Source organism: Apium graveolens, chromosome 1 (assembly GCF_009905375.1).
Source record: "Apium graveolens cultivar Ventura chromosome 1, ASM990537v1, whole genome shotgun sequence".
Taxonomy (NCBI): Eukaryota; Viridiplantae; Streptophyta; class Magnoliopsida; order Apiales; family Apiaceae; genus Apium; species Apium graveolens.
The window spans coordinates 202,435,003-202,448,726 of record NC_133647.1 but is presented as its reverse complement, the minus strand read 5'-3'; the positions used below and the strand labels follow the sequence as shown (position 1 = coordinate 202,448,726).

Below are 13,724 nucleotides of genomic sequence, written 5' to 3'. Positions count from 1 at the left end.
CACCCTTTGTTTTGGAAATCTGAATTACTTGTATCAGGTGATTTTAAATTTTGCGAGAATATTTTATTTTGAACCCTTAGTGATTTAGGGTATACCGAGTTAACTAGCTGTAGGGGTACTACATCCATGTCATTGCGGCACCAGTGACATGACACTTCCGTGACCGTGTGATTGGTCACAGCGTATCCTTCTGTTAGCTCGTGGGAGGAGCTTTTGCGTATTTGATATTTATTCAGGATTCGTGGGTGCACCCAAAGTTTGATTTGTGATTTGATTTATGGTGACGCTGTATATGCCGTACACGTTATCCATTCTATTGCACACATTAGGTACCCTATGATATGTGTATTTGTATCTGTTCTGATCTCGGTATGAAATATCCTAACCCCTCGTTGTTCCAGCCTTACTTATTTTTAAAATTTTTGTTTTATTATAAATTGATGATTATTTATATCTGATCTCTTGTTTTACAAATTGTAATTTCAAATCCGTACTGGGCATTTGGCTCATGCCGTATTCTTTTTCTGGCAGGTGCTTAGGGGGATCTGGGACTGTGTGATGGAGAGCTTCCCTTTATTTCGTTCTTAGGATTTCAGACTTCTATCATTATTTAGACTTAATTTCTTATTAGAGATTTCAACATTTATATTATTGGTTTAGACATTTCGGAGATTTAATATTATTTTGGAGATTTTAGACTGTTAAATTATTGTTAGAAATATATTAGTGCTCTTTTTGCAGGTTTTTGGATTTTAAGTAATATCTCCCTTTTAAATTTAAGAAGGGGGTGTTACAGAGATGGTATCAGAGCTTAGGTTCTTTCTTGTAGAAAACCTACTTAGGTTGACCTGTGAGTTTGGGTAGACGATAGGATGGGTGTTCTATTTTAATTTCGTTTCATTCTGCTTTATCATTTGAAATCTGTTTGTAACTGCTTCGTCATATTTGCTCTCGTATTCTTCATTTGTCCGCTATCTTATATTGTAGATGCCTCCTAGACGTGATGCTTTTCATATTGACCCCGCTCAGCTTATTGAGATGATAGGGCAAGCAGTGGCTCAGGCTGTACAGCAGGCTTTGGCAAACCAAGGAAATCAGAATGGAGAGGGAAATTAAAATGGACACGGAAATTGGAATGGCAATGGGAATCAGAATCAGAATGGTCAGGGCCATCAGCTGGAGCCGTTTGTATGGTTGGAGAGGTTTGTGAAGTAGAAACCCGACTCTTTTAGTGCAGCACCGACTCCCATTGATGCTAAAAATTGGATTGTTCATCTCGAGAAGATTTTTGATGCACTGAGTTGTGATGAGATTCAGAAGGTCAGGTTAGCTGTGTATAAGTTGGAGGGCGATGCTCAGAGGTGCTGGAGAGGAGTGAAAGCTACTAAAGGGGAGCAGTATGCAGAGGCTTTGGAATGGCAGGGATTGAAGGAAGTATTCTATGAGCAGTACTTCTCTAATGCTGATAGGGAGGCTTATTTGAGGGAGTTTCATTCTATTATGCAGCACCAGGATGAGAGCATTACTGATTATATGGCGAGGTTTATAAGGTTGGCTGGATTTGCTGGGACAGTTGCAGGGACTGCTGCGCAGCAGGCTGATAAATTTAAATGGGGGTTGAAGTCTCATCTGAGGGGTTCCATAATTTCTTTTAAATTTGACAATGTGGCAGAGGCGGCTGATGCAGCAAAGGATGTTGAGAAGGAGCGCATAAATTTCAGGACTTCCAGGTCTAACAGTGGTAGTAAGAGGACTAGGGATGATCAGGGTTTTGCACAGGGTAGACAGTGGTATGGAGGTCAGAATGGTCATGGCGCGGACAGAATCAGAATAGGGGTGGTCAGTCATTCCACGGCCGGAATCAGTATGTAGGTCAGAATCAGAATCAGCAGTTTCAACGACAGAAGCATCCTAGACAGTGGCAGAATCGTCAGCAGGGGCAGAGCCGTTACTCAGTGTATGGGGGAAACCCCAATATGATTCCAGTGGCTCCTTGTGCTACATGTGGTGGACATCATCCAGGTAGAGCTTGTTACAGACAAATTGGGGCTTGTTTCTTGTGTGGTAGCATGTCCCATAGGGCAAAGGATTGCACAATGTCACGCAACCCTGGTGGAGGAGGAGCTGGCAGTGGTAGTGACAGTGAAAGTCAGCAAAATCCTACAGCCAGAGTGTTTGCATTGACGGCAAATCAGCAGCAGCTAATTCAGGTACCATTTCAGGAACACTTCTTGTCGGTAGACGTGATGCTTATGTATTATTTGATACTGGTTCGACCCATTCTGGTGTGTCTTTATCGTTTGTTCATCATCTTGACGTTGCACCTTCATTATTATATCCTCATATGTCTATTTCTACCCCGATGCGGAATTCTGTTGTTATTTCTGATGTGTATCGAGAGTGTCCGATAGCTGTTGGAGATAGAAATTATAAGGTTAACTTGCTTCCGATGGAGATGCATGACTTTGATGTTATCTTGGGTATGGATTGGTTGAGTGAACATCGTGCCACAATTGATTGTCAAGGAAAAAGGGTGATCTTTGGGGATGTAGATAAACCAGAATTTGTATACCAAGGGTCTCAGCCGAAGGGGGATGTTAAGTTAATTTCTGCTCTAAAGGCGAGTAAATTGTTGTTCAAGGGCTGTGATGGCTACCTTGCTTTCGTGAAGGATACATCGAAGGATGAACCTCGCATCGAGGATTATCCAGTTGTGAGGGAGTATGAAGATGTGTTCCCCGATGAGCTAGCAGGTTTGCCACCACATAGAGAGGTGAAGTTTACTATTGAACTTGTTCCAGATGCCGAGCCTATTTCTAAGGCGCCTTATCGAATGGCACCACTTGAGTTGCAAGAATTGAAGGAGCAGTTGCAAGAATTGTTGGATAGAGGATTTATTAGGCCAAGTGTGTCTCCTTGGGGCGCTCCTGTGCGGTTTGTGATGAAGAAGGATGGTTCCATGAGGTTGTGCATTGACTACATGGAGTTGAATAAGGTGACTGTCAGAAACAGGTATCCTTTGCCACTCATTGATGACTTGTTTAATCAGTTACAAGGGGCGAAGTACTTTTCGAAGATAGATTTGAGATCTGGTTACCATCAGTTACGAGATTTTCCAAGTGTGAATTCTGGTTGGAGGAAGTGGCATTCTTAGGGCATATTGTATCTGGTAGGGGCATTGAGTTGGATCCTGCGAAAGTCGAGGCTATTACTAATTGGCACAGGCCTAGCAATGTGATGGAGGTGAGGAGTTTCTTGGGTCTGGTAGGTTACTACAGGCATTTTGTGGAAGGTTTCTCTTCCATAGCTTTGCCATTGACTCAGCTAATGAGGAAGGGAATTAAGTTCGAGTGGAATGATGATCGTGAGAAGAGTTTTCAAGAGTTAAAGAAGAGGTTGGTGTCAGCTCCAATACTTGTGTTGCCATCAGGGAGTGGAGGTTTGCAGGTTTATAGTGATGCTTCTAAGAGAGGATTGGGGTGTGTTCTTATGCAGCATGGTAAAGTGATTTCTTACGCCTCTAGGAAACTTAAACCTTATGAGGTGAACTATCCTACCCATGACTTGGAGTTAGCGGATGTGGTGTTTGCTTTGAAGATCTGGAGACACTATCTTTATGGAGAGACTTGTGACATCTTTACTGATCACAAGATTCTCAAATACATCTTTACTCAGAAGGAGCTTAATATGAGGCAGCGGAGGTGGCTTGAACTTCTTAAGGATTATGATGCAAATATTCATTACCATCCAGGGAAGGCGAATGTAGTGGCAAATGCTCTTAGTAGGAAGAACTTGGGGAGTGTTGCATCTCTCATTACTCAGCCGCACCTTATTTCAGATTTAGAGCGCTTGAATGTTGAGTTGTATGTTAGAGGATCAAGTGGTAGCATTGCAAATTTGAAAGTGGAACCGAATCTTGTTTCAAGGGTTAAGGAAGCTCGGAAGGATGATACAGGTTTGAAAGCTATTAGATCTGTGGTGGCAGGTGGCAAGCAAAAACACTTTCATATTGATGATGAGGGCGTGATATGGTTGGGTGGAAAATTGTGCATGCCCGCAGACCCGACGATTCATGAGGAAATTTTGAAGGAGGCTCATAGTTCTTCATTTTCTATTCATCCAGGTTCCACTAAGATGTATAGGGATTTGAAGAAGCACTTTTGGTGGAGTGGAATGAAGGGAGATATAGCAGAATTTGTGGGGAAATGTCTTACATGTCAACAAGTGAAGATAGACCATCAGAGGCCTAGTGGATTATTGCAGCAACTAGATATTCCAGTTTGGAAGTGGGAAAACATTACTATGGAATTTGTGACTCATTTGCCGAGAACTTTCAAGAAGAATGATGTCATATGGGTGGTGGTTGATAGACTTACTAAGTCTGCTCACTTCTTACCTATTAGAGAGACTACTCCTGTTCATGAGTTGGCAGAGATTTTTCAGCAAGATATTGTTAGACTTCATGGTGTGCCTGTGTCGATAGTTTCTGATAGGGATATGAGATTTATATCACAGTTTTGGAAGGGTTTCCAACAAGCTTGGGGTACAAGGCTTAATTTTAGTACATCTTATCATCCACAGACCGATGGACAATCAGAGAGGACGATTCAAACATTGGAAGATATGTTGAGGGCTTGTGCTTTGGAGTGGACATGTGATTGGGATAAATATCTGTATCTTGTCGAGTTTGCGTACAATAATAGCTGGCACGCGAGTATTGGTATGCCACCATTTGAGGCTTTATATAGTAGGAGGTGTAGAGCACCATCTTGTTGGGATGCGGTTGGAGAAAGAGTCATTGAAGGACCAGAGCTAGTTAGAATCACTAATGAGAAGGTGGAGAAAGTTAAAGAAAGTTTAAAGGAAGCTCGATCTCGTCAAAAGAGTTATGCGGATCAACATCGGAAGTTTGGTGGATTTGAGCCAGGTGATCATGTGTTTTTGAAGGTGTCTCCATGTAAGGGTGTGAAGCGTTTTGGTATGAAGGGAAAGCTTAGTCCGAGTTATGTTGGACCTTTTGATGTTATGGAGAAAGTGGGGGAAGTGTCTTATAGAGTTGCGTTGCCGCCACAACTATCTTATGTACATAATGTGTTTCATGTGTCTGTTTTGAGGGGCTATAAATATCATCCGTTACACGTAGTTCAATATCCATTACATAAGATTAGAGAGGATCTTTCTTGTGAGGAATAAGCTGAGGCTATCTTAGCTCGAGAGGAGCGAGTTTTGAGAAAGAACACCATTCCATTTGTGAAAGTTTTGTTGGAAAAATCATTCGGAAAGAGAGGCTACTTGGGAATTAGAGGAATCTATTCGTGAAAAATATCCGTATTTATTCAATCCAGGTACGACTATTTAGTTTCGTTGATTCCGGGGACGGAATCCCATTTTAAGGGGGTATATATGTAATATACATGATTTTTAGATAATAATAATAATAATAATAATAGGTGATGAATTTGATTTAAGTTAGAATAAGAATTATAAAAGAATTTGTTTGAGTTAATAATAATTAGATTAGAAAAAGGAGTCTTTGTAAAATTATAAATATCCAGCACCCCTATTAAAACAAACACATACATTATCATAAAAACCTAAAGCTAAGTGGTCGCGGAGAGACTAGAGGAGGGATAGAATCGAAACAGAGGACTCCAGTTAAGGGTTTTGTTCAAGTTTGCCATAAAGATATTTTCATACACGTATAATAGTTAATTAAAATAGTAAGCAGTAGGCTACCAAGTTATTTTTTTTATCTAATAATTGTTCATATTTTGTGGTCTATGTCATCAGAATTAAGCACTCTGTTCAAGTCACCATACATGCATATATAATAACTAATGTGTCTTTGTGTTTTTTTGTGCTTTATGGTTACTTAATTATGTATCTATATTGCTTACTTTGGACGTGGTTCTTAAATAAAATATTATTATTTTATTCTTCTTTTGAAGATCTTTTATGTTGTTTTGGTTTCAAGATTTATAGTATTAGAATAATTTTACATAGATACCATTATTTAATTACATATTTGATGGTTTTACTCATTCAAGCTTATATTTAATAATTTAAAATGTTATAACTTGGCATAATAATTCAGTGATATGCTGTTATAAACATAAATTATGTTTTTGATTATAAATTAGAATGAATTATATAGCTACTTTAATTTGATGGATCAAACTTTGTAGTACAATTTATTTGGATATAATTATTATGTTACGTTAATATTACATATATATTTACATATGTTGATATTTAAAAATACATTGATAGCCATATGTGGGGCTAAGTTTAGCTTTTGTGTTTGTCTTGTTAATGTCACTGGATGAGTTTGGTCGCCAAGTTCTGTGCATGCCCGTAAAAACAAAAAAAACAAAAAAAAAGTATTAGTAATGTTTTGGCATAACACGAATAGTTTAAATATAAGAATATGGTGTACATCAAGTTAATGACATAATATGTTTATCATGGCGAGACTAATGAAATATTAATAATAAAACAATTTTTGTATTTAGATCGTGGGCGGGAAAATTAGCAGATCATTTGCAAATTAGGCGTTAGTAGCTTTAGTTGCGATTTCTGAGGTACGGATTCTATCCCCTTTTTATTCAGCGCTACTCATCTTAGAATTGAATATCTCTGATTCACTCAATTTCATATTTTATTTGCTCCGTTAATATTATCTGATCATTTTGCCTTCCGAAAATTATTTTAAAATTTGATTTGGAAAATTTAGATATCTGTTTATGCGATTTTCAAAAATTATTTATGACACCCTTTGTTTTGGAAATCTGAATTACTTATATCAGGTGATTTTAAATTTTGCGAGAATATTTTATTTTGAACCCTTAGTGATTTAGGGTATACCGAGTTAACCAGCTGTAGGGGTACTACAGCCATGTCATTCCGGCACCAGTGACATGACACTTCTGTGACAGTGTGATTGGTCACGGCGTATCCTTCTGTTAGCTCTTGGGAGGAGCTTTTGCGCATTTGATATTTGTTCAGGATACGTGGGTGCACCCAAAGTTTGATTTATGATTTGATTTATGGTGACGTTGTATATGCCGTACACGTTATCCATTCTGTTGCACAATTTATGTACCCTATGATGTGTGTATTTGTATCTGTTCTGATCTCGGTATGAAATATCCTAACCCCTCATTGTTTCAGCCTTACTTATTTTTAAAATTGTTGTTTTATTATAAATTGCTGATTATTTATATCTGATCTCTTGTTTTATAAATTGTAATTTCAAATCCGTACTGGGCATTTGGCTCATGCCGTATTCTTTTTCTGGCAGGTGCTTAGGGGGATCTGGGACTGTGTGATCGAGAGCTTCCCTTTATTTCGTTATTAGGATTTCAGACTTCTATCATTATTTAGACTTAATTTCTTATTAGAGATTTCAGCATTTATATTATTGGTTTAGACATTTTAGAGATTTAATATTATTTTGGAGATTTTAGACTGTTAAATTATTGTTAGAAATATATTAGTGCTCTTTTTACAGGTTTTTGGATTTTAAGTAATATCTCCCTTCTAAATTTAAGAAGGGGGTGTTACAACTGCCATGGCTAGAATAAGGCAAATTATATGAGCATAAAAAGCTCAGCAAGTAACTATATGACAGTTCTATGGTGTAATAATAACAATTATCCATAATCACTTTTAAGGCATTCTACTTTAAATCTCTAGGTGGCAGATTTCTTTCTTTGGGCTATGAAAGGGTTATGAAGCAAGATTTGGGTTTTCAGGAATCAAGGCTTAAGATAGAGTGAAAGCCAACATTCATCAGAAATCATTAATAGGATTTCAAGGATCTTTCAAGTGGAAAGCAAGAACCTATTCAACTCTGGGAATCAATTATATGATTGATAACAATATCAGAATAAGAATCATGGTTCTCAAAGTTGTATGCTTAACAATAACACAATCAACTATTCTTGAATCATTTCAAATCATTTCATCTTCAAAGGAGCAATTGCTAAGGCAATGTATTCAATATCTTTTTATCAAATGAAAGGGAACCCTAGATTGAACTACTTTAACTTTCATAAATAATAATACGGGTGATCAACCCGTACCGACCTCCATCTAGTCGTTAAGATACCTATGGCATACTTTCAGGCTTAAACTGGACTTGCCCCGCTAGTCTCTTTTATGACTAGACTAGTCCTACTAGTCACTTACCTCTCAATCCAATCCATCAAGAACTCATTTGGAAAACCTTGTGTTGGAAAAGAAAGGTTTTACTAAGTTCATTTTATCATTACCAAGAATATGAAATCATTCGGACTCTTTCAAGTCGAAACTCATTCTTAAGTTCAATTTATAAATCAAGGAAAGTGCATGAATCAAACGTAAACAGAGATCAATACCAAGGAACTAGATCAAATGACAAACATGGATCAATACCATGGAAATGGATCAAGTGATAAACATGGATCAATACCAAGGAACTGGATCAAATTATGCATATGGTATACAAGTTAGGGAATCAAAACAGTTCTAAGGATCATTACAGGATAAGGTAAATAAAGGAATGAAGGAACATTACACAAGGGAGTTCATAAAGGTTCTTATATGCTTTACAAGAATTCAGGGTATCCAAAGGAAGTAATAGGTAATCAGGATATGAATCAACATGGTTACTGTAAGGGTTTAAACAATAATCATATCAAGTCATTACAAGAACAATATTAGGGTGTTTCAAGGGATCAATGATAGATATAGCACAAGTATCAACATCCGGGTTTAAGAATCAATACCAGGTTATCACAAGGGACAATAACAAGGCTTCTCAAGAATCAATAACAGGATCACAAGGAACAATAACATGGTTTCTTAAGAGCAATAACAGGTATATCACAATTGCAATAAAGCCTCTAGTTAATCATGACATCAATAATTTCCTCTCTATAATCAATTTATACAAGTAGGCAGAGTTACTTGCCTGGATTCGCTTTCCTGTTTTACGGGGTTTGAGCTATTGCCACCTAGAATACCTTTCACTTTCCTAGCTTGAATGCCTTCACGATCCGAATCTACAATCCGAAATCAAACCCTAATTAGATTCCCACTCGACATTCCCGGAACATTTAACACTTAACCCAATCCGCTCTTTCGCTTACTTTAAACTTAAGAGTATAAGCACTGAATACTCATATAGCACTTAATAGTGTGTACTTATATACTTAAACTCCATACTTTATCAAATAATCTCAATATGTATGAATCGACAACAAAGCAACTCAATCCTTTTGAAATCCATGAACCATTCGGCTTTTTCACCAAAATACAAACAATAAATCAAATTTTTACAAGCAAAACCTTAATTTTTTACATGCAACACAACAAATTGATATTTTTTCTCGAATAAAGCATTAATTTTATAGATGAAAGTACAAGGATCATCTATAAAGTTTAGTTCAAACCTAAATTCATCCTTTTAAACAAATATCCTTTGTAAACTTAAATCAAAATCAATACCCCCTTTTTTAAATAGTAAAAATTCGAACTTAAACAATTTAATCAAATCAAAAGATTTTTTAAATACTTAAACCATAATCAACCTAAGCACACAATCGTTCTTCTCCTTTTAATTCACAAAATTCGAACCCAACATAGCACTAAACAATCCAAAATCAAATGCAACAAGTCTAATGCTATCATTCATACTAAAAATTATTTAAACTGAGAATCTCATTCATAAAATCAAGTAAACAATTTGATTATAAACAGTAACTAAAAACAACTAGCATGCAAGCCACAAAAATAAATTTATTCCCCTTTTAATCACAAAACCCATTCGGGTTTTTCAAATACACACACATGCACACACCATTTTTGACATGCAACCTTTAACTCACATATTTATCTAACCAAAATCCATTATTTAATCATTCTACTCAAGATCAAACCAAGTAATAGCTTGAATACACAAAATCTTTTATGCATGCAAAGAATTTTCTTAGAAATAAGATTTTATAGTCCATACCAAATTTAATACTAAATATAAGCAAGTAAATCATGAATCACCAATAAAAATTCATTTGGAAATCAAAACCCCATTTTATTTTTCCAAAAATTCAAACTACACCAAGTCAAAACCAAAGAAAACACAACATATAACACACTACACTTCTCCTATGATCATACCCTAAGAAATTGAGCTTTTCTTAGATATAATCAAGAGAAGTTGATTTTGAAACTAGCTTAAATAGTTACATGCAAATGGTATATGAGTTGAAGATCGAAAATGATGACTATAGGTAGCAAGATCTTTGAATTTGGATTAAGTTTTGATGTCGCATGCAAGAGAGAGAAAGAGAGAGAATGAGAGAGCGGAAAGAGAAAGAAGAGAAATAAGAGAGAAAAGAGCGAGAAGGAAAAGAGGAAAGAAATAAAGAGTGGTTTGGTGGAGAGAAGAAAAATAGGGAGGGGTGGGGTTTTATAGCCAAACTGGCAGGGGTGTTTTGGTCTTTTGTCAACCCAACTCTAGAATCTTCTTTTTATTTAACTCAAAATGAATTTGAATATTATATAGCTCTCCCAGGAAAGATGGGAATGTAATGAATAATAATTCTAGAACATATATCTCGAAATTAGCTATCCAACCATATTTTTAAAATAATCTTTGAGCGTATAATGTATTTTCTATGAATTTTACAAGATTACGCTGAAAATAGAATTATAACTCGATAAAATCATTTTAAGATACACCGATCACCAAATAATTTTATCTATCATTTTTATAAAGTCTCTAAGACTATCTTGGACATAATAAAATAAATTTCACGTCTCGACCATTCTCAAATAATTTCATAAAAATATATAATGGTTCAATAAACCTTAATTAAATCAAATCAATTCCATAAAATCATTTAAAGTCATCCAGATCACGTAATCATGCATATAGATAATTAATTAAACACATATAATCACACATTACAACTCATATTCGATCACAACATTTCCCTTTTACTATTATTTCCCTTTTTCACGTAACGGGTCGCGTCCTGTGTCCGTCATATATCAAACTGGAATATTATATTCATTTAACCTTTCCACTTCACATAATAACACATAATTCACTTAACCACACTTTTATTCACATAATTTAGAATTATAACATAAAAGTATACTTTATTCACCTAATCACGTCGTGAATTTCTCAGTCGCTAGAATCTACCCCCTCGAAAGGATTTTGTCCTTAGAATCTAGTCTAAGCAAATAGATGGGGATAATTCTCTTGCATTTTACTCTCTAATTCCCAAGTTGACTCTTCTACTTTATGATTTCTCCATAACTCTAACTAAAGATACAACTTTATTTCTGATCGCTTTCTCTTTACGATCTAAAATTTGCACTGGTTGTTGCACAGAAGACAAATCTTGTTGTATTTCCACTGGTTCCAATTCAATCACATGGCTTGCATCAGCATTATATTTCTTTAGAAGAGAACATGAACCATGTTATAAAGATGTTGCATCTGTGGAGGTAACTCTAACTCATAAGCCACTTTCCTTACTTGTCTTAGCACTTCGAATGGCCCAACATACCTGGGACTCAGCTTACCTTTCTTCCTGAATCTGGATAAAACTTTCCACGGAGATATCTTTAACAACACTTTGTCTCCGGGCTCGAATTGCATAACTTTTCGATCTCGATCTGCGTATTTTTTTGTCGGTCTTGAGCATCAATCAATCTTTTACGAATCACTTCCACTTTCTCTTTCGTTTGTTGAACTAGCTCTGGTCCAATCAGTTTGCGCTCCCCAAACTCCTCCCAATATGTAGGGGATCTACATTTTCTTCCATATAACACTTCATAAGGCGGCATGCCAATACTCGCGTGATAACCGTTGTTGTAGGAAAACTCAATCAATGGTATATGATCGTACCAATTTCCTTTCAAATCTAATGCACAGGTTCACAACATATCCTCAATCGTTTAAATTGTCCTTTCACTTTGTCTGTTGGTCTGCGGATGATACGTTGTGCTCATTTTTAATTTAGTTCCCAAACGATCATGAAATTGTCGCCAAAATCTCGAGTAAAAATCTCGGATCTCTATCGGATATGATAGACATCGGAACTCCGTGATGCATCACAATCTCGTCCAAATACAATTTGACCAACTTTTTCAATGAAAATCTTTCGTTGATAGGCAAGAAATGTGTTGACTTCATCAATCGATCAACTATCACCCAAATCGCATCATAAAGTCCATCGCGATATGTTCCCACTTTCATTTAGGTATGTCCAGTGCTTGAAGCAATCCACTTGGTCGCTGATATTCCTCTTTTACTCTTTTTCACGTATAGCATTTACTTATCCATCCCGCAATTTCCTTTTTCATGTTTGGCCTGTTGGGTTTTGAGCAAATAAATGCAACGGAAACAGTAATTAAAAACGAGAAAAATCAGAAATTTCGAAACTCACCGCAGGATGCATGTGAAAAACATATATTTAATTCGTAGATCAGATTGTTTACCTTAAGAAACTTTACCAATTGATTGAATAAAAGAGATCCAAAACTTGTTCAATCACCACGCATCCCGCTCTCACGATCTACGCTGTATCGATATCCACACGAATGCTTGAACTCAAGGATTGAATGTGTACTAGCATAAACTCGTTTCTTCTTGCTCTCTCCATCTTCTCCCTTGGTGGCTAGGGTTTTAGTAAAAGTCTTGCTTACAAAATCAACCACACAAGAGATATTATATAGAGAGTAGAAAAATAAATTATAACTCTTAACTAATTAGGAGTTATTAATAATTCGAAATTCCTATTTATATTATAATTAAGTCTCACTTAATTATTTAACAAAAAAATTCATAATTAATATTAGTAAATTTGAATATCAATATTTAACTAATTAATTAAGTCATACTTAATTAATATTATAAATAATTCGAATTACTTTAATATAATTTAAATCTAATTTAAATTAAATAATCCTTCAAGCATTCTTAGTGTGTGACCCTATAGGTTAATATTACTTTGGCAACGAATTTTTAATCTAATTTAAAATCGTAAATAATGAGCGGTATCTAGTAATACATCATTGTTATCCAAGTAATAATAATTGAATCAGTGATCGATTAAACCTTTCATGAATAATGTACAATATAATATAATCCCTTTCAACACATATTATAGATTAAACTAGAGGCATGTAATGTGTCATCCTCATCAATGTTTAATCCAGGTTTCCTTGATCAATGAGTAGTCTATCATATCAAATCAACATTTGAGCGTGACCACGAATTTCGTAGTCTAGCTCACAAAAGAGGCCAATAATATCATTCCTAAAATAGGAGGGTTAAATCCCATCTAGATCATTCATATTTCTCATACGATTCATAATATACCCAATGTCCACTTTTATCATTACCCGGTCAAGGATAACTTTTAATGGAATCAATATATATTAATTCTCGTATAGAAATATAATGACTTCAGGTCTAAGGACCATTACATCATTATCACTGTGAGAATTACTTATGACGCAACAGACATGTAGAATCTCACATCGGGTCTGTCCAGCACCATGTACATATACATCTGCCTGTGTCTTTAACTTTAGTATCACTATACCTATGATCAATGATATGTGATCATCACTCAACAAAAACATTAGTCTTAATGCATTATTATTGTCCCTTAATAATAATACTCGACTAGGAACCTTTAGGAATATTGATACTATTCTCGTAA

The 13,724-nt window shown here is 35.7% G+C and overlaps 1 protein-coding gene across 1 annotated transcript; it reads left to right on the top strand.

Moving 5' to 3' along the window:
• Positions 1-1,976: 1,976 nt before the first annotated feature.
• Positions 1,977-6,551, top strand: LOC141717653 (uncharacterized). Its single transcript, XM_074519820.1, has 5 exons — positions 1,977-2,148; positions 2,196-2,964; positions 3,174-3,395; positions 4,404-4,947; positions 6,513-6,551. The coding sequence occupies exons 1-5, from the start codon at positions 1,977-1,979 to the stop codon at positions 6,549-6,551; spliced, it is 1,746 nt and encodes a 581-aa protein (XP_074375921.1).
• The last annotated feature ends 7,173 nt before the right edge of the window (positions 6,552-13,724 follow it).